A 21941-nucleotide genomic window follows, 5' to 3' on the forward strand; every position below is an offset into this window, starting at 1 on the left:
TCTTCACCCGCTCATTATGTATGAAAAACTTAAAGCTCGGTTTTCATGTTTCAACTTTACAGAGATCACGCATTCCCTGCTTCAAAATGTTATTGTTGTAAATGTTTATTTCATTAATAAACCGCAGCAACTTAAACTTAAAGTCCCCCGATTTTCTTCTTTTTTCGAGAGAGAGACAGATCTCTTACTAACGTAAAAGTACTAATAAGGCAATGTCAAAATACTCCATTACAAGGAAAAGTCCTGCATGAAGAATCCTTCAAAACTCTGAGATTTTTATTGGCATATGCAAATTAAAAATAGCAGTTCAAATATTGCCATAAAAGTGCTGGTTTAGTCCTTATGACTGATACAGTTTTACAAGTGCATTAGATTATTAGTCTAATAATATATTTATTAAGCAGCTTTTTACTGTTTTGCTGCTGCAGGTGTAGCCAGTTTAAACTACAACCTCATTTCCCAAAAAGTTGAGTAAAATGCAAATGAAAACAAACCATGTAAACCCATATTAAATTGGAAATAGACCAAAGACAACATTTTGATTTTATACACTTTATTAATCCCCGAGGGGAAATTTCATCAAATGTTGAAACTGAGAAATGTCATATTTGCTTCTTTTTTTTTAAAATTTGATGCCAGCAGCACGTTTCAAAAAAAAGTTGTGACAGGGTCAACGAAAGACTGGAAAAATTGTGTAATGCTAAAATTAAAAAAAATAATAATAATAACCTTTAACATTTGATATGTTGTCTTCGTTCTATTTTCCATTAAAATCAGTTCAACCCAAGCTGACATTTAATAAACAAAACAATGAGTTTAGAGAATAAATAAAAAAAAGAAAAAGAAAATGTCCTGTTCTTCTTTTTATCTGATTTTTTATCTCTTATGCTGTTTTTGTTCTGGTTCCATGAGATGAGTTCTAGCTTTGTTTTTTTGGGATCCAGGATACATAGCAATAAAATAAAATGCAATAAATAAAAAAGACTCACTATACCATGAAAGCTACACCATGTCTTCAGATGAATTAGTATTTACTTACATAATTACACCTGTCCTCATTCATCACTCTGATGGCTACAAATGTAATGTTATCAGCTGATCCCGTACTTTTTTTTTATAAATGTAGAATAAATTGATATAAACTGATGTTAAATGACTAGCGGTGTCCCATGTTAACTCTAACATTATTACTGTCAATGTATAATACTTTTAATTGTTTGTTAGTCTTTCAGCCGGTGCAGGTGAGTCATAAAAATCAAGTCTAATACGCATTAATGCACATCCTGCCTGGTGGCCTTTCAGGGATCGCTAGTGTTATGGAAAGGAAGCTGCACAAATAGGAACAAATAAACTGAATGTAATTCAGGTTTGTGACTAAAGATTCCACCTTAAAATTGAGGACTCATTAAGGGCTAATCATTGTTCCTTAATAGATCTTCATTGGTTAGAAAGAATTGCACAATCTTCCTGTACTGACGCATCCGGTCACAGAAAAATACTTGTGGTTGTCGATGAATAAAATCCCCGTCGGTCAATCACAGTTTATGTTCTGGTGTCCTGCACAACAAATCCGTTTGGGATTCAGTCCCTCAGTGATTTTACAGTTTTCCTGTCAGCCACTCGCTCAGACATTTGGGTCCCTGCTGTTTCTAGCGGGGAAGAAACTTAGACGCTGTCAGTATCCGCACTTGTGGTCAGAAATGAGAACATGGTACAGTGACAGTGGCATGCAGGCTATCTCAGTAACTTGGACACGAAGTCTAAAACAAGGCATTGCTTCTCTCGAAATGTTAAGTTGCCGCGGGGCAACCAAATACAAACTCAGCTCTGAGGATTTCTGTGGAGGAAAAAACAAAGTCCCAACCATTTCCAGACATTTTCAAGGACCTTTTTCACACAAGACACTTTGACTTGTGCTCAGCTGTTACTAAAACAATTACTGATGTCAGAACGAGTTCCTTATAAAAGGCTTTTATGTCATATAACATAAAAACTAAAATGACACAAATGGAATTAGATGTTGAGAAAAAAACTCTAAACAGAGCAGAATATGTTTCGTCATTTAGATTCCCAAATTAGCCATTTTGCCCTTGGCAGTATATTAACCAGCTTTATGTTGTTTTAAGGTTAACAGAAATGAATTGGTGGAAATATCTTGCCTTCTTAATTCTTTAGACCATCAGCTGTGCTGAGTTTGTGTTAGCATACAGCAAATAGCCCTATTTAACTGCATATTACAGCAAGAACTGCACAACGAAGAGACACGACTTCTGGAAACTTTCAAAAACTTTAAAAGTTTCTTCAGTCGCAGTCACAAAATCCATGAAACATTCGCACCTAATAAACCTGACTGCCCTGGGAAAGAAGACCAAGAATGATCTCTGCTGCAGAGGATCAGTTCATTACAGTTACCAGCCTCACAAATCACATAATGATGGTACCTCAGATTAGACCCCACATTAGTGTGTTCCAGAGTTCAAGTACATCTCCACTTCAGCTGCTCAAGGAGACCACATAAATCAGGTCTTTATGGTCAAATTACTGCAAATAAACCACTGCTGGAGACGCAAATTAAAATAAGAAAAACACTGGGGCCAAGAAACACAAGGAAAGATCCAGATCCAGTGGTCCAATCTGGACTCTGGTCTGTTGAGCATCAACCCGGCTCAGGGCTGGAAAAAGGAAAGTCAGCACGAGTTGTAGCTAAAAAATAAGTTGATTTTTGCAGAAATAAAAAAGAAATAAAACTATGAAACAAAACCAAACAAGTTGGAAGCCAACAGAGTGTGCAAAGCTGTTATTGATGCATCGACGTCACAGGTATGATGTTTGTGTCTGTTGGATGTTACAGGTGTAGTGTTGGTGTGTGTGTGATGTTACAGGTGTAGTGTTGGTGTATATGTGATTTTATAGGTGTGTGTGTGTGTGTGATGTTACAGGTGTAGTGTTGGTGTGTGTGATGTTACAGGTGTAGGTGTGTGTGTGTGATGTTACAGGTGTAGTGTTGGTGTGTGTGTGATGTTACAGGTGTAGTGTTGGTGTGTGTGTGATTTTATAGGTGTAGTGTTGGTGTGTGTGTGATGTTACAGGTGTAGTGTTGGTGTGTGTGTGATGTTACAGGTGTAGTGTTGGTGTGTGTGTGATGTTACAGGTGTAGTGTTGGTGTGTGTGTGATGTTGGTGTGTGTGTAGTGTTGGTGTGTGTGATGTTACAGGTGTAGTGTTGGTGTGTGTGTGATGTTACAGGTGTAGTGTTGGTGTGTGTGTGATGTTACAGGTGTAGTGTTGGTGTGTGTGTGATGTTACAGGTGTAGTGTTGGTGTGTATGTGATGTTACAGGTGTAGTGTTGGTGTGTATGTGATGTTACAGGTGTAGTGTTGGTGTGTATGTGATGGTGTGTGTACAGGTGTAGTGTTGGTGTGTATGTGATGTTACAGTGTGTAGTGTTGTGTGTGTGTGTGTATGTGTGTGTGTACAGGTGTAGTGTTGGTGTGTGTGTGATGTTACAGGTGTAGTGTTGGTGTGTGTGTGTGTGTGTGTGTGTGATGTTACAGGTGTAGTGTTGGTGTGTATGTGATGTTACAGGTGTAGTGTTGGTGTGTATGTGATTTTACAGGTGTAGTGTGTGTGTGTGATGTTACAGGTGTAGTGTTGGTGTGTTGTGATGTTGTGTAGTGTTGGTGTGTGTGTGATGTTACAGGTGTAGTGTTGGTGTGTATGTGATGTTACAGGTGTAGTGTTGGTGTGTGTGTGATGTTACAGGTGTAGTGTTGGTGTGTATGTGATTTTACAGGTGTAGTGTTGTGTGTGTGTGTGATGTTACAGGTGTAGTGTTGGTGTGTGTGATGTTGTGTATGTTGGTGTGTGTGATGTTACAGGTGTAGTGTTGGTGTGTATGTGATGTTACAGGTGTAGTGTTGGTGTGTGTGTGTATGTGATGTTACAGGTGTAGTGTTGGTGTGTATGTGATGTTACAGGTGTAGTGTTGGTGTGTATGTGATGTTACAGGTGTAGTGTTGGTGTGTATGTGATGTTACAGGTGTAGTGTTGGTGTGTATGTGATGTTACAGGTGTAGTGTTGGTGTGTGTGTGTGATGTTACAGGTGTAGTGTTGGTGTGTATGTGATGTTACAGGTGTAGTGTTGGTGTGTGTGTGATTTTACAGGTGTAGTGTTGGTGTGTGTGATGTTACAGGTGTAGTGTTGGTGTGTATGTGATGTTACAGGTGTAGTGTTGGTGTGTATGTGATGTTACAGGTGTAGTGTTGGTGTGTGTGATGTTACAGGTGTAGTGTTGGTGTGTATGTGATTTTACAGGTGTAGTGTTGGTGTGTATGTGATGTTACAGGTGTAGTGTTGGTGTGTATGTGATTTTACAGGTGTAGTGTCGGTGTGCACTTTAAAAGGTGTAGCGTAGGCTACGTTATGCGCATGCGCCCTTTCAATTCATACTTTCAATTCACACCGTGACTACATTTGTGTAACGCCTGTGTCTCCAGTGTGAATGTCAATTGTTGGTGTGCTTCATTAGACGACGGTGAGGCGTTTAACAATAGTTGGCTGAAGCTGACACCTCACACTGTTTTCGATCACCACGTGGCCTATACGTCACGTGAACATCAGCACCTTGGACAGCAGCTCCACGCCGACAAAGGATGGATCTCATTTCTGCTCAGCTGCACCGTGGCAGGGTGAGTTAATGGAAAACTGTGGATTACACTGATGAAGAAGTTAGTTTTTTTGAGCCGAAAAAACTCTTTGAGAGATGAAGTTTTAAGATCCTGGGGATTATGACGGAGGAGACCACATCACTACAGCGTGCCAGGTGTGAAGTGGCACTTTATTGTCCCTCTGATATCCGGAGGCCTTGATGTGATTTGGTGAAGATGATGATCGTGATGATGATGATGATGAGCTGTTGTTTTTAGCAACCCGGAAGGGGCAGTTGCAGTCTGTTGTCGGCTCCTTGTGTGTTTGCAGGAATCCATCTCTGGCATCCTCCCGCTCGTCCTGATTTGTGGCGCAGGGACAGTTGGGAAGAGAAGTGGCATTAGAAGTTGTCGTGAAATGGATTTTTATTGTTCGTCACGTTTCATTTTTTTTGCTTCATGCACCGCTGGGTTGTTAACTTTGTAACCGGGCTGTCGGACCGGCTTTAGAGGGGGGGAGGGGGTGCGGGACAAAGCTGGACAAATCCTGCAGCCCGCTCGATCCACCAGCCAAAAGACAGGAGGAGGGGGAAAAAATCAGGCTACAGCGGAGAAGAAAAGACAAGAGGAAGCAGCGGGGAGCCGATGGATGCCACTGCGAGACAACAAAGGAGACACGCGTGTCACCTCGTGTGATTTCATCTCCCCTGCAGGTGAATGAGAAACTCACATTTAAATCGGATTTGACTTAGTTGTTAATAGGATTTCATATCAACCCCTCTCAGACACCGTCGCTGCGTTTCCGCCTGGAGAAGGAAACATTTTGAAGCGGACCTCGGACGGCTCCTGCTGATTATTTAAAACACCCGTTTGAACCTGAAGGATGGCAGCAAACATGCTGGACTGAAGGTGTGTGAGAGGATGCTGCTGGACCCCTCTGACTTTAATGTTGGTGCCTCACAGTTCCTGGCTCTCAGCCTCCATTGAATCCCGAAAGAAAACGCCTCTATCCATGAAAAATAATCCTTCCCCATTGGCTGGATTGCGGTGCACATGCTATAACAACAGGATATGCAAAGAGCTATGGGCTGATCTAATAGCCTATCATGTTTTTCACATGCTTTTTCAACCCAGATCTCTATTTTATTTGATAGGATGTGAACTGTTTACTTGAATCAGAAGGTTCAAATGACTAATTAATACGATCAATAATAATAATAATATGAATAATAATTATAATACCAGCCTGTGTGATGGAGAATGACCTGCCTCAGTCAAGCTGAAGGCTGTTTTGTCTCACAGAGCAGTTGTGCTTGTGTAGTGAAGCTGCTGAAGAATGCTTAAGTATCGGATCCGCATGTTTTTCAATGAACTCAAAGTGTTGCTACTGATGCGCTCCGGATCAAGCAGGAGGACTGACACAGGTACGGACCCGGACACGCAGACCAGGATGAGGGGGCTCACTATAGGAGGCTGCGGTTGGCCACAGCTGAGCTGCTCTCAGCGGGACGACGAGGAGGAGTATTATGGCTCTGACCCCCGACCCCGCAGCCTGGCCTTCGAGGATAAAGAAGAAGCCAAACTCCAGGACGGAGGCCTGGATGCCGCCTCCATCCCGAGTCTCTCGGAGAGCGGGATGCGATCACCGCAGTGCCGGATCTGCTTCCAGGGGCCAGAGAAGGTAAAGAAATATCATTAATAATGTGGTTTCTGTGCTTCAACAGGAGGAGGTTACTCTGTGTGAGCGGAGACAGTTACTCCAATCAGTGGCTTGCTCATGGGCACTTCAGCAGGACTGGTTCCTCCTGGTCTATGGAGCTTTAAACCACGTGGTGCTCAGATGAAGGCAGTGTCATGGAGCAGGACACCTTGCAAAGTTCACTACTCGTAGAAATGAACGGTGTCAGTAAGATGAAAAACTTTGTGAAAGAAACAGGAAACACACCCAGAAAACCAGAAGACATTCAAAGGCAAATGTTTGCAGAGAGGTGGACTGATTTGAGGATATTTTTACAAGGAAATATCTGCAAATAAAGCAGTTCAGTCCCACATTGTAACTGTATTTCCTGGAGCAGTTAGCCTCCTGCACAAGACGAGTCTTATGACATCTTTTGACTGAAGTGAAGCCATTTGAGTGTCTTCACAAAGTTCCCTCTCGGCCCACAAAAACCTTTATGACAACTTTTTGTTCACATGTGCAGCAGTACGCTTTAAGATGATGTGTAAAGTAAATGAAGTTTCCCTTTAAGCAAAGACATGATTGAGATGTTGGTTCTTATCAAACTGTTTCAGGTGTCTGTAAGAGTGAATCAAGTCTGATCTGATGTGAAGTAAAGTGAATGCGATGAAAAAAAGGGTAGTAATCTGCAAAAAGTGATCTGAAAATAGCAGTGGGCAGACAGAGGGCATCAGTTAAGAATACGCTGGAGAGGAGCCGACAGGAGCTTTTTATTTACCCTGCGAACAAGCAGAGTCCTCGCAGTAATAGTTTCAGTGTCTGATGCACAAAATTAGACTGTTTCAGAAAAACAATAAAAGGTTTCAGAGAGAACGATTCTTCCACATAAAAGACATTTTTTTCAGAGCCACTTATTTAGACTCATTATTATTCAGAGGGATTTGAGTGAGGGAGGCGGCGTGTGTTCAATAACTTTTCTCAAGGACTCTTCAGTGGGATGTGGGGATGAAACCTCCGATCGTTGCTTTAGGCTATGTGAAGGTTACGCAAAGTACAGCCGAAGTGTCTTCGACTCGCTTGAAGGAGAGCAGACTGCAGAAAGTAAAAAAATGTTTTCACGGCGTCCTCGTCCAAGACGTGAAGGTCTGAGCACCTCGGATCCGGTGGGTGAAGTCAACCTTGAAGAGACAGACTTTGCTGGAGGTCTCAGGAAGTTTTTAGTTTCTCCCTCCAGATAGCCAACTAATTAAAGAGCTCGCACATCACCTACAGTCGGAGAGAAAATGAAGTGAGATGTGCGGTAGTGTTGTCAGTCCGAGGGCCTCAGGGAGTCTCGTACTGACAACAAAAAACCTGCACCAGATGTCCCGTGATTTCTTTTGAGGCCGTCTCGATAAGAGAGAAGCAAACATTGTTTAGATGAAGGTTTTTTTCAGCAGCACACAGTCACGTATTCCAGGAATATCACATACGTCACTTCATTATAAATGCATGTTCCGAGTGTGTGCAGCTCAGGATGTAAAGAAAAAAATCCTTTGATTGGTTATGCAGTCGAGAGCGGTGGATGATATCCGCAGAAAAGATCAGCCAGTGATATTTCCCTTTCAAGTTGGCATGCAACTGTGCATTCATTTCGCGTGATGCTGGAAATATCTCGGTAATAATGAGATGCACTCGCTTTCATACCCTAATTAGCAGCGATTAAATGGGGATCAACTGCCAGAAACTTTTCACAGGAAGTCGGCAAGAGTGTCGAGTTGGGAGCCGATCACGGCTCCCGAAATCTCATCCCAAATGTTCATCTGTGACTGCAGGCGAGCCAGTGCAGCTCAGTGAGTTCACTATCAGGCTGGTGGAACTATTCATAGACACAGACGGAGGAATATTCTGTAACTAAACAGCTTTCCTCACATTCAGTTAGAAAGAAGTCCACAAAAAAATGTAATAATTTCAAGGCACAAGTCTTTGTCTTGGTACACAAAATAAATAAAGAAACCTTTATTACAGTAGCTCCATGAAAAAAAAATCACATGCTAAAACAAGTTTCAGTCACACTTGAGAATTTTGAACAGCAACATCTGGCTCGTTGGTCACACCTGTATTCAATAACTCACCAGGAAGCTGCAGATAATATTACAAAAATACCAAACCGCACACCACCAATGCCAGTAAATGATACTCTATATAGTCAGAATAATACCACAACTTCCCAACAACAACAAATAAATAGAGCAGCACAAACAGCAATCACCCATCAAAATGTAGACAAGCAAATTGATCTAACCAGCTCGTTTGATTTGTCAGTAATGGGTCTGCTTCACCACAAGAAGAGCGTAACTTCAGTTCTACAGCAGCCGGCACAAAAAAACTTCTCAGTAAGCCAAATAAGGTTCAAAGCGGGATGAAATGAGAAGACGGGAAGCTGCGCGAGTGTCAGAAAGAAGCCGTCAGACAGAAGACGGAGAGACAACAGAAACTGAGATGGTTCTGGAACGAGAGGACGGAGTTACAGGATCCGACAAACTACTGAAGGAGACAATTTAATGCTCTGAGGTTCCATCCTCGTCCTTATAATTGTAACTAAATCAAACAAAGACTTTAAAAAAACACAACTCCGTTTCTGTTCAACCAGAGACAATAAACATTCTCTAATAAATCATTATACAGTTTACTTAAAGATAAAACAGTTGTAAAATATGCTTTCATATGTCATCATCATGTTCAGCCATTGTCAGTCCACTGCAGGACGAAGGCTTCAGCATGGGGTTTCCACAACTTTCTGTACCTTGCAAAATTATAACAGTTGTCAGTGTCACATTTTTCTTATTGTTATTTTTAATTTTTTCATTAACATTTTATATTTAATTGCTATCACACTAATAATAGTATATATAATTTGCTCTTAAAATACTACATATATAACTAATATAACTGGATACAGGCTTACATATCGATTGTCAGTAAATCAAATAAACTAACATGACCTAAAATGTGAAGAAAAAAGAAAGAAAAAAAGAAAAGTAAATTACCTTCATATGAGCTCAAAATATAATGTTACTGTGGGGAGTTGTACCTTATTTTGTAAAGCTTTCATTTCTATCCCATAATGATGTTGCACACCATCAAACGTATCAATCGACTTGCAAACATTGACGTTTTCATATTATTCATATATTTCTGTACTTTCTATAAGCTGTTGTATCGTTTTTTTTTTTAACTAATTGCTTAACGCCTGGCCTTCATGCTATAAAACCAACCCTGATATAAAACCATCAAACAACATCTTCAGTAGTTAAAATGTGACATTGTCAGGATAAAAATCTGTCCTCACCATTCAAACCTGATTCACTAACAGTGTTGACATCCAGCAGCCTCTGTGAAAGTGACTCTCATGCAGCTGCTTGTTGTGCCCTGCAGGGGGAGCTGTTGAGCCCTTGCCGCTGTGCCGGCTCTGTGCGCTGCACTCACCAGTCCTGCCTTATCCGCTGGATCAGTGAGAGAGGCTCCTGGAGCTGTGAGCTGTGCTATTTCAAGTACCAGGTCCTGGCCATCAGCACCAAGAACCCACTGCAGGTATACAGTCAGTTACTCGCTCTGTCTTTAATGTTCAAAACCTTCCTACTGCAGTTTAAAGGAGATAAACGAAATCCATGCACAAACTTTACTTTGCCAGAATTGAACGACTGAGTAGCAGAAAGATATGATATCACATTAAGGGGTCATGAGGTCAGTGCAGTGGCAGACAGTAGAGGCCATGCAGTGTTTACATCAGCAACACCGCGGACACATTTTCGACTCTTTTGTCAACGTGCACTGATATTTATACCATCTTCATGAACAAATGGTGGGGAAGGAAGTGATGAAGACCCACAGGAAGATGCCAGGAACACATTTATGAGACACTGCACACATCGAAGAGCTGGCACACGATAAAATGTGTGACACACGGTCACGTCGACCAACAGACAGCAACAGCAAACGAGCCGCAGGATGCTGGGAAACCGATATAATCAGAGCACACGCTCCTCCGGTTGACCTTCCGTCTGGACGATGCATTTTACTGCGTCACCTATGAGTCATCAACAATGTGCTGTAAAAGAGTCTAAAAGCTGGTTCCAGTTGTTGAAAATACTGCAAATATATATTATTCTTAGAGTACAATACTACGGTGGCCTTGAAGGCCAAAATGCAAAAACATTTCAGAATGATTCGCTGTTTTGTGAAATGTTTTTGTTTTCTGAAATGTTTTTTTGCTTTTTCTGAAATGCTGTTGCGTTTTGACCCTCAGGGCCACCGTACAATACTGGCTGAAATGAGGCTGTGATTTTTATCAGTGAATGATGTAGACAGTTCTGCTTTCTGAATTGGAAACGAGGACGTTTCGAGCCATGGCATCTGGACAGACAAACTGACATCTGGAGTTCCTCCAACAACTGGCAGAAGTCTTCAGCTATTATAAAAAAGAAGATTATATAAGACTGCAAACTTTCTGCAATGCATCAGAAAAGCAGGACAAAGAGAAGCGTGTTTAGTTTCATTGTGAAGTCTGGCTTTTCCTCAAATTCACTGTCAGACCTGCAAAATTCACTGATTATACTCTAAAATCACAGAAAACATTTAAGAAATATGCTCATTGGTGCAGCAACAATTTGATCTACAATGATTTTTATCAGACGAACCTTTTATGTCACACAAAAAAAAAGAAGTATTTTGCAGTTTCAACCCAGACTCGTGTTTCAGCCCATGTCTGTGTGTCCCTCTGCGTGTCCAGTGGCAGGCCCTCTCTCTGACCGTGATCGAGAAGGTGCAGATCGCAGCCATCATCCTGGGCTCCCTGTTCCTCATTGCCAGCATCTCCTGGCTGGTGTGGTCTTCTCTCAGCCCCTCGGCCAGGTGGCAGCGGCAGGACCTCCTGTTCCAGATATGCTACGGCATGTACGGCTTCATGGACATAGTTTGTATAGGTAAGACTCGGACGCCCGGGGACGACCGCTGTCTCATTTCACAGCTGGTTTGAATCGTAAACAAATGTCATCTTCAAAGACTTTTTTTTATTTGCTGATAATTTCCAAGAAGTCTGAAGAAATGTTTAATTTGGTGGTTGATATAAAGCCGTTGCATGCAGCTGACTGCTGTCATGGAGATCAGTTCTCGCGTGTCTCTTCGTCTTCTTCATGTCATCCCAGACTGATGTTCAGATGAGGCCCCTGTGGGACTCAAACATCTGTTGCAGGACTCCTTCATCTTCTCTGACTGTATGTTTGAGGTGTTTTTAATGCTGCAGTATGAATCAGATGATGGTTTTTGGTGTAAAGGGTTAGACTCTAAAGACACCTCATCTCAAGATGAATAATTATTAAACTGAATTATTTACCCATCCATCCATTATCTAAACCCGTGTATAAAAATGGGTCAGCCGATGTTTACACCATGAAAACATAATATTCCCTTTAATTAAAGCCAGATTGCAGAGATTTTTCAAGATACGTCACAGGAAACTATTAAAACATTCCACACCTTAAATAAAGTGTTACTAAATTAGTTTTCAATTAACACATCCTTAACTGACCTAATAAAAAAATGTCTTTGCATTTAATGAGCTCTTTTTATAACTTATATCTATAACTATCTAGTGAGATAGTTTCTTTTTACATGTTTGAATACATTCAGTAACTTCTCCTCTTGGTAAATATATGAATGTGTATATTTTTGTAGCAGAAGTTCACAGACATAATCTGAATACAGTATCTCGAATGCCTGAAAGGAATTCCACAAATTTGGCACAAAGCAGATTTAAGCATGCATGTGGTTTGATTTTGGAGGTCAAAGGTCGGTGTGACCTCCGTTAATACCACAAATGTCAAATAGGGTGAAATGATGAAGTCGTGACATTTTAAGAGGAGATTGTGTCTGTATGTATCATACATATTTCAGATTGTATAGATCTTCTCTGCTGCAGCATCCATATCTGAAGCATCGTCGTGGCAACGACTTTGCGTTCAATCAGAATCAGACTTGTTGGACAAATTCCTTCAGATCTTCATGTATAATACGAGTTCCCTGAATGTAAACAGCTCTGAGTCTGTAGTTCTGGTTTGTTTTGTGAGGAGATTCTCACCGACGAACGTAAGTAGAAAAAACCAACAACAGACAGGCCTAATGCATTTAATCATTTTATTTTTGAGAAGGTAAAGTTTGTGTTAATTCTGTACCGTTTATACTTTTTATTGCTCTCCGATTGTGGCTGAACAAACGACTGCTTGTCTGTATGTAACCCTGTTTCTTGCCTCCACCTCCCCCACCCTTTGTCCTTTTCACCCAGGACTCATAATCCACGAAGGATCATCTGTTTACCGGATCTTTAAGCGCTGGCAGGCAGTGAACCAGCAGTGGAAAGTGCTGAATTATGAGAAAGCGAAGGACTTGGGCGAGAGGAGCTCTCTTCACGCCGTCGCGGACGGCGGCGACGGCGGCGGCGGCGGCGGCCGGAGGACGAGCCGCCACGTCAGGACTCTTCTGAACCACCACTGTGGCTACACTCTTTTGCACATCCTCAGCCAGCTCCGACCCAACAGCCTGCGCAGTGCCAACCAGGAGGTGGTGATGAGAGTCACCACTGTGTGAGGCTGAGTGACGCAGACACAAGTGTTGAATGGGGTTTAATAATAACAAACATACAGACGTACAAACACTGCCACGACCTCCTCGTCTCGTATTCTGTTCTCAGATTCTCACCGAGCTAACGACGATGAGACAGACGCATTTCTGAGATTTGGGGAAAAGGAGAACATCACAGTTTTATCTGACTTCGTAAAAGAAGACTGTGCAATAAGAAAAAAAAGTAAATTTTGGAAAAGAAAAAGCTTTCTTAAAGCTGTTAACCTTTTTTTTTTTTTTTTTGAACCACCATGTTTCAAAATGTAACTCGACCAAAATAAAAGTCATTGTTGATTTGGATTTGAATTTATAATAAGAGTTTGATGGTGAAAATGATTGTGCTCCCACTCATGTGACAACCGTAATAAAAAAAAACAACCCTGACCCCAATTTTTCAATGTATTCCTGAGGGCTCGCTTTGATCGACGTGGTCGGATCAGACGTTGAAGAGTCCCATAAAACTTTGGGACACGACTTGAAATATACCCTCAAAGTTTCATGTTTTGTAATAAACATTTAGTTGATCTGACAATAAACTTTGTGTCTTGTTTGGTCTGTTTTTGAGGCAATAAAATGTATCTGAACAGAATGTGACAAATGTGATATTTGCAGATTGAGATTTCATAATTAGTAGCCTACTTAATTTTTTTTATATTATTATATTTAGGCCACTAAAAAAATGTTTTCTTGTTCGAGCTCATGTTTATTTGCAGGTGCTTGTAAAGTCTCTGAGTTTTTCCATTTTATACTTTTTAATAGACTACTTCTTCATTTAAGAGGAAAATCGTGTATTTTTTTTCCCCCAGTTGTGTTTAAAGTGCTAACAAAAGAAAATGCATCTAAAACCAACCAAATCCAAACCAACAGAGAAATGAGGGGGAGTTTGAGCATTTCTATTTGATCAAACCTGCCAACAACATTTCAGTTTCAAAACGGTTTACTCAAACCCTGACGGGTCGCTTGACGATGACGTAAGAACTCCGCGACTCAGGCGGTGGTAAACAAGCGTGGCTGCCTGAAAGTGGACGTTCAGAAGCGGATATAACCGCGTTAAATAAAAATAGAAACAGGACCTGACTGGATCTCTCTCGGGAGTCACATCTGTATTTTTTTTTATCCAACATGAGTTCGTCGATGCCGCAGAAGCGTTACTACAGACAGCGAGCCCATTCAAACCCGATGGCGCACCACACCTTTGAATAGTGAGTGAAGTCCAGTCAGTGTCTGCTGAGCTTAATGTCGGCAGCCCGAACTGGGCCTTTATTAATCTATAAGAAAACAAATAAATCATGTACTGCTCACTTCCTGTTTTGGTTTTTAGGGGCTCGTGATTGGTCCGCTCACTGCAATGAAACGTCAACAGCAGCATCCCTTTTCAGACACAATAATAATCCAGGAGACACACTAACGGGTCTGTTTCTCCAGCATGACGTGGTTGAATTAAAACCTGTCTCCTGTGCTCAGTCCTGTCTGTCCCGAGGAGATGGACTGGTCCCAACTCTACCCACACTTCCCACCTGGCAAGCTGTCAGAGGAAGAGACCCCTCGAGTGGAGTTTGCAGACATCGGATGTGGATATGGAGGACTTTTAGGTAGATCCAAACCCTCCTTCAGTTTTCTCTGGTCGTACTCTTGATCTGCGTTTGACCTGTCACCTTTGTGTCCCCCCTGCTGTGTCTCTGCTCCAGTGGAGCTGTCTCCGCTCTTCCCAGAGAAACTCATCCTGGGGATGGAGATCCGGGTGAAAGTGTCGGACTACGTTCAGGATCGGATCAAGTCGCTGCGAGCCTCCGAGTCGGGCGGCTACCAGAACATCGCCTGCCTTCGCAGCAACGCCATGAAGTACCTGCCCAACTTCTTCTTCAAAGGACAGGTGGGTTTGACATCTGCAGCTGTCAATCAAACGAGACACATCAACAGGAGCCAAAAACTAGTGGGAGATCATTTTTATTTTTTTTTTTTTTTTACAAAACTACTGTGATAACAAAGAAGGTAACGGTTACTTGGAATAGAATTTAAAATTATGCATCAATCCTAATAATTGTTATAAAATCCTTCGCAAACGTCGTAAAGACGAAATACCATGAAATAAAGGAGGAGGTGGTTTCCAACCGCAGACAGACACAGATGCTCACAACTCTCCTGTGACGACAGTCTGAGAGACGAGGAGAGAAACGCGACAACAACGTCCGCTGATCAACGAGCATTCGCAGCACGAGAGCGTCAACGCGAGGAAACGGACCGAAACGACAGCGACGAGAACTCCCACAACCTGATTACATCACGTAAACAACAACGAGCTCAGCGAACACACGCCAGGCTGAACATAGAGAGTAGCAGCGTGTTGCTTCCTGCTCACGGAGGCAGGACTGCGTACAAGCAACAAAAATGTTGTTTGCTGATTTTTTGTAATGATTTTTTTAAGTGTATTGGATCAGAATCACGGACTGCACCTTTAATTGAGCCACGAATCATCAGACCTTCCTGGTATGTTTTGGTCGTGAGATCACAAAATAGTTCCAGTTTTGTCCGTCTAACAAACGTGGCCGAATATGGCTCAGATTAGAAGGATTAATGTTAGCGCTGCGTGAGGATGCGGTTTGAGTAAGTGTCGTCAATATATTTGTTTTTATTGAAGCATTCCCATCAGAACTATTTAGATACTCGTTTCAATTGTTGCTTTAAGCTGCTTTAAACTGCAATACCACCGAGTGCCACTACAGCTATCGGTGGGCGGGACGGAGTATCGTCGGGTTTCCGATTAGATCAGTCGGACCCCCAGCTCGTCCAAATATGGTCACTTCCTGCTCCAAACCGCTCCGAACTAGCAAGATGGTGACGGACGGAATCTGAACTCGAGCCTTCACAACGTTCACAAACCAACAGGTGACGTCGCTGCTGGTTGCCGCTTGAAGATAATAAAGTAAAAGCTAATTGGGGGATTTTGTTCCTCTAAATAAGTACTTTCTATAAATAAAAATGAGTTTTTAGGGCTTCAATCAATGCCAGGAAAGGGACTTAAAAGCTCAAGCACACGTCACTATATATAGAAATAACTGCAGAATGTGATGCGTAAAAGTCCACATACTACTGAATTATAGAGCGTATATACAAAAGGCGTGCACTTCCTAATTGGATCATTTGACATGGTCCTTCATAACCTTCAATTCAAGCTGGCAGTCAGCTCTGCCGCTGCCAACATAATAAAGAAGGAGCGTAAATGGCCTTCCACGTATTTAACATATGGACTGAATTGATTCACACAGGTTGCTCAATAAATCTGGGGATTTCACAACAATGGGGTCATTGACTGACACTCATGGCATCGCATCAGCTGAGTACGGCGCGGCGCACGACACCATTTATCCGTTCCAATTAGCCGCGGTAATCTATGACTTGTTGAGACTCGCATTAGATTACACAGAGGGCTTAGTGTACCGGGATTAATTTAGGTTATCGCAACGCAAAACTTCACCTCGAATGACCCGAGCAGGTATAAACCGAAAGAAACGAGCTCACGGAGAGTAATCGCTGTAACGTTGACACATTTATGGAGTAGAAATCATACAGGTGTTTCATATAAAAACACATGCATGGGCTTCCTTCATCTGCTTTATGTTGCGCTGCTATTTCAGGTAATTTGGAATAACAGGACCGTTATTTGTCCATGTGGAGTTGAGGCTCAGTGGGCGAGCTGAGATTTAAAGTGTTGGAGAGGAACTTTCTGGGGTTGAGCGGGAGAAGTTTGGCTTCACGGGGTCCTAATTCATTCATAAACTGCATCTTTTGACTCATGATAGTTCGCCAGGATTGAAACGTGCACTTTCGTCGTCTTCCTCGCTCATTGATTTGAACAAAACTCTCAAAAAGTGGAGAATCAAGAGAAGACCACACAGACTGGAGCTCAAAATCTAGCCTCAATCCTTTTCACATGCATGACGTGTTTCAAGTGTTGAAGCAGCATATTCTCAAGACCTGAAACTCCTTTCGCTCCATTTTTTTTTTCCCCTCTTCTTAGTGTGTTTTGTGGCCCAAAAATAATTCTAAGCGTCGCGGTTTTTCCATCTTCCATCAGCACTGAAGGAGCCCCCGAGGCCGCTGCCGTCCCCGGTGATTATCCCCACGTCTTTCTGTCTATACCTGACATTATTTATTTGAACTAATAAAAAGTGACTGGATTCATTTTTTATATATCAGCCAGACGAATATCAATGCAGCCCACACTTTTACACTTGTCAAAGACAGAGACATGGGGAACTTTATGGAAGAAAAAAAAAGAAAAACCAAGGAGGGAAATTCCAGTTTTGTGATCCACAGCGTTGAAACAACACACTGCAGAATGTTCTGGGGGCCACGTTTACAGAAAGTAGGCAGACCCCTGCTTGTTTTACACTCTTTATAATGTACATTTAATTTTAAACGAATGAAATTGCTTGTTTTTTTGCTTGTCAATGAAGTTAAATCATGTTTTTAGAGGGTTTTTATCCAAGTTTTTATCTAAACTTTTTTATCCGATGTATGGAAATGACTTGTTTAAGTTAAAAAGAACCATTTTTCATTTTTAATCTGTGCTTACTCGACTGATTGAGACCTTTTTTTTGGTTGTGTTTCTCAGCTCAGTAAGATGTTCTTCCTCTTCCCCGACCCTCACTTTAAGAAGACCAAACACAAATGGAGGATCATCAGTCCCACTTTGCTGGCCGAGTATGCCTACACGCTGCGAGTCGGGGTATGTACACCAGCACAACTTGTTCCAACAAGTGATGAAACCATCAGCCAACCAACGAAAATGTAATTAAGTAAATTATCAAAGAAAAACTTCACAGTTTCAGCTTCTTAAATATGAGGATATATAAATATTGTAAATTTAATACTTTTGGGTTTTGGACAGTGAGTAAACAAAACAGGCAGTTTGAAGATTTTGTGTTTTGACATGTTATACAACAAGGATTCATAAATTATTCAAAAATTAGTGAACAGAGCAATTTGTAATGAACATTGTTGTATTGTATTGCTTGTTTTTTGTACTCTAAGTTATAGTTTGCACTCAATAAATTACAAAATTGGGTTCAAATTTGTCCTTTAAAGGGTCAGCTCAGGCAAAATAAAAAAAACAGTAAAATATTTTCTGTTGTACTGACGAAATCTCTGCAATTTTGTAAAGTTCCCACCACTTTTTGATTGCAGACACACAATATTCACATTAATGGTTTAGGGCTTTTAGTGGTCAAACAATAGAGGAACACTCGCTCTCTGCTTTATTATCTGAGGTTTTTAAAATATGTGCAACTTAGACTTTTGCCTCTCCTGCGACACAGTTAAGGAAAATGAGATTTCACTTCTTGATTTCTCTTTAATAGCTCGACATGAATTTGCCCTCTCTTCACCTCGTTATCAGTTGATTGCAATGTGCAGAAATCCATAAATTCCCTGAAATAAAATTGAGCAGCCGTTGTGACCTGCAGCTGGCTGACGTCTGCATACACCCAGCTGCCGCCTGTCAGAGCTGTCAGAGCAGCAGTGGGACACTTGAACAGGACGTGAAACTCACACGGAGGTTGAGGGGAACAATGGAAGGCTTTGTGTCTAAATTTGGCTTTATCGTTTTTTCCTCTGTGTGTGTGTGTGTGTGTGTGTGTGTGTGTGTGTGTGTGTGTGTGTGTGTGTGTGTGTGTGTGTGTGTGTGTGTGTGTGTGCGTGTGTATGTGTGTGTGTGTGTGTGTGCGCGCATCGATGCATTTGTGCACGCATATGATGTATGTATGTGTGTGTGTGTGTGTGTGTGTGTGTGTGTGTGTGTGTGTGTGTGTGTGTGTGTGTGTGTGTGTGTGTGTGTGTGTGCAAGCTTTACAAGGGCCTACAGCGTTGGCACGCAGCCATAACGGTGCTGGTAGGAGCGGGCTGTCAAGAATACGCTCATTTATGGAGGCAGTTTCAGACCGTAATTAACACGAGTTTCTGGTTTATTAATAGTGACTGTCTGCTAAATGTAAACTGTCATCAGACTGCACCTGAATCACTCAACAGGAGGGTTTCATGTGGATTTGATTTTGTGCTGCTAAAACAGCCTCTAATCCTCATCCTACCTTTAAAAAAACAAAAAAAAACTAAAAACCTCTGGTGCCATTGCTAAGTTTTCTAAGAAACCTTGATTCTAGTCATTTTATCTGTCCAGTCTCTAAAGTAAACTGCATTAACAGAGGTCATTCACCTCAGTGTTGTCCGTAGGTTATTTTTATCTTTTCAGATAGATTTCTCTCTGTAGGTGATGAAACCTCTCAGCTGTGGGACTGAAGCAGCTGACAATGTTAAAAAGAAAAAGATTAAAAAAAAAACAACCAACAACAGAATAATTAAGAAAAGTCTGCATTTAATTATTTTATCAGCGCTGTGAGTTTATCGTGTGATTTGATAAATGGATCCCCGTTGAGTCACCGGTGAAGGTTCGTTAACTTTACTTTTCTGGGAACTGTTAATAACCTCCATGTGTTTGTCTGTTCGTGTCAGGGTTTGGTGTATACCATGACAGATGTGGAGGAAGTCCACCTCTGGATGGTGAAGCACTTCACCGAACATCCACTGTTTACACGTGTCCCAGATGAAGAACTGGTACGTTGACGTGGAGCTTTCATCACTGCGTTTTTACAGGTCACCAAAAAAACAAACATTTGTTGATCATCTGAAGGAAAAAGGGTCAAAATTAGGATATAAAAGAAGAACATATTTTTAATTTAGGAACTACACTTTCATTTTCTTTGTTAGAAGAGATCTGACATTTTTCTCCTGGAATAGGCATTTAAAAAAATGATCAATTACTAATTATGGACTCTTTTGTTTCCACTTATTTTGCCTTTACTTTTAGGGGGAAAAAAATATTATGAAGTAATTTTAACTACAGTGATAAACACTATGCTAAAGTTATTGAACAGTGCCGATAAACTGTCACAAATTAAACTTTAGCTTCATATAATTCATTCTTTTTTCTTTTTTTTCAGGTTGATGATGTCATCACAAGTCGTTTGGGCACGTGCACAGAGGAAGGAAAGAAAGTGCAGAGAAATGGCGGGAAGAACTTCCTGGCAGTTTTCCGGAGGATTGATGGTTCACACTGAGACTGAACGGGCTGAAACGAACTGGAACGAACTGAAACGGTGGTCGAGTGCAGTCGCCTCGACACGGAGGGAAACGCTGCTTCAGAGTCGGTGGGATGTTCGCCCTGCAGACCAACACTGATGAATCGTTTTTATTGTTCATTGACAAACAGATAGACAATTTTATTTTATTTTTTTTCACATATTTTATGTTTTGCTTTGCTGAGCTCAAAGAGAAGTAAATCCTAAAAGGACATCTGTTCAGGCGACTCGTGAAGATTTATTTTTAATTATTGCCTCTTTTTTTCTTCATGGACTTCAGTTTCTTTTAACCAACTCCAGAGTGTTGTTTTCTTGTAAAGCTGTAAAATCTTTCAGTAAAATAACAAAATCAAGTAAATGTTTGACTCATTTTATTCATCATCAGTATGAGATTTTTACACTGTAGTGAACACGAGGGTGTGAAAGCTTCAGTGTACGTTTTGTTCTGAGTCACAAATCTTAAAATCTGGGCCACATTTTTCACTTCAATATGAGATTTGAAGAGGAGTTTAGGTTTTTCGGAGTAAGCTAACCAGCTCTAATAATCCTTAATGAGCCCGGACCTTTGTGTTTAGTTTAAATTTGAAAAAAATACTTAAATGTGTCCCTGATGATTTTGTTGGCGCCTTCGTGTTGGCAGCTGAGTCACTCACTGATCAGACGTTTGCCAAAAATCCCCATCTTGCTTGTTTGCTTTGGATCATTGTCTGATTTTCTTTGTCTTTTTTTTTTTAAAGCGCTGCAGCACATTTTCTAAAAGTTGAATGCAGTTCAGGATGTTAAAATTCAGTTAGTTCATGGTTTTAAATGTGATTTACACAAGAACCTGTTTGATAAAGTAAATAGAAAACATGTTTGATCATGTTCACACTTAACAGAATGCACTTAAATGTAATTTACTTAATGAAAACCACAAATTGACCACAACCGCTGTTGCCCCCACACATCTTGTGATATCTAAGAAAAAAATTATTGATATTATCTTCATCTACCAGATGTCTGTGAAGTTCAAAAAAGTCGCAAACAGGAGCAGCAGTGTTCTGCGTTCATTTGATGATTTTAGCTGTTTATTACAGGTCGGTATTTTAATCTGTCTGGAGACGGGACAGTGCAGGTTTGAAGCCTTCTCTCCTGCTGCAGGCTGTGATGATTATCAACACGACAGTGCATGCCTTAATGATTGAAACCCAGACACTTAGACGAGCACATAGAGTCATGGAAGCACTCAAACTAAAACTCTGAACATTAGAAATGATTTCACTGTTGTTAACTTTGCTGAAGGTATTCGGTACTTCACCTGTTCACTGAATGCTTTTCATAAATCATACTCCAGTGTGTCAAATAATGTGATTATTGTGGGAACATTTCATCTTTTTTTTTTTTCATTTTTTTTTTCATTTTAAATCATGTTTTCGTATCTGTTAGACACAAACGGGTTCAGTTTCCTTGAAACATGTCCAGCGTGTTTCCCATCCAGGACAGCATGTTCGTATTTAGTGTGAACGTGTGGCCCGGAGTCCATCTGTGTGAACATATGAACATGTCTGTGAACATACATGCAACAACAGGTCATGATGAAACAGTGAAAGTTGTAGCTAATCTGTAGCCACGAAGCACATGTTAACTGATCCATGGGCATTAAGTTATTAAATAAAAATTTAATTTCTGTTGTTGGACATCTGGAGAAACACAGAGCTCATGAATTGAAGGAAAAAAGCAACCTGACTGTATAATTGCGTCACGACACATTAGTGTGTCAATTGGTTTTACATAAGTTTTGACATAAATTCAATAAAGAAGATCTGTAACCTCACGTCAAATCACT

General features: G+C 41.1%; 2 protein-coding genes across 3 annotated transcripts; both read left to right on the forward strand.

Annotated features, from left to right (window-relative positions):
- The first annotated feature begins 5191 nt into the window (after positions 1–5191).
- Positions 5192–13519, forward strand: LOC138627176 (E3 ubiquitin-protein ligase MARCHF9-like). Its single transcript, XM_069709337.1, has 5 exons — positions 5192–5361; positions 5434–6329; positions 9744–9899; positions 11098–11290; positions 12649–13519. Exons 2-5 carry the CDS (start codon positions 5985–5987, stop codon positions 12948–12950), a joined length of 996 nt encoding a protein of 331 aa, XP_069565438.1. The 5' UTR covers positions 5192–5361; positions 5434–5984; the 3' UTR covers positions 12951–13519.
- Positions 13520–13823: 304 nt separating this feature from the next.
- mettl1 (methyltransferase 1, tRNA methylguanosine) lies at positions 13824–20474 on the forward strand. 2 transcript variants are annotated; one of them, XM_069709349.1, is made up of 6 exons: positions 13829–14185; positions 14448–14575; positions 14672–14856; positions 17599–17712; positions 19491–19592; positions 19979–20474. In XM_069709349.1, exons 1-6 carry the CDS (start codon positions 14106–14108, stop codon positions 20093–20095), a joined length of 726 nt encoding a protein of 241 aa, XP_069565450.1. In that variant the 5' UTR covers positions 13829–14105; the 3' UTR covers positions 20096–20474. The 2 variants fall into 2 exon arrangements, with proteins under 2 accessions (XP_069565460.1, XP_069565450.1); XM_069709359.1 differs by lacking the exon at positions 19979–20474 and having other exon boundaries at positions 13824–14185; positions 17599–17774; positions 19491–19588.
- Positions 20475–21941: the final 1467 nt, after the last annotated feature.

The sequence above is a fragment of the Brachyistius frenatus genome, unplaced genomic scaffold, assembly GCF_029030835.1.
Source record: "Brachyistius frenatus isolate BFR_SWC_R1_liver_20210118 unplaced genomic scaffold, ASM2903083v1 Contig_4, whole genome shotgun sequence".
NCBI lineage: Eukaryota > Metazoa > Chordata > Actinopteri > Embiotocidae > Brachyistius > Brachyistius frenatus.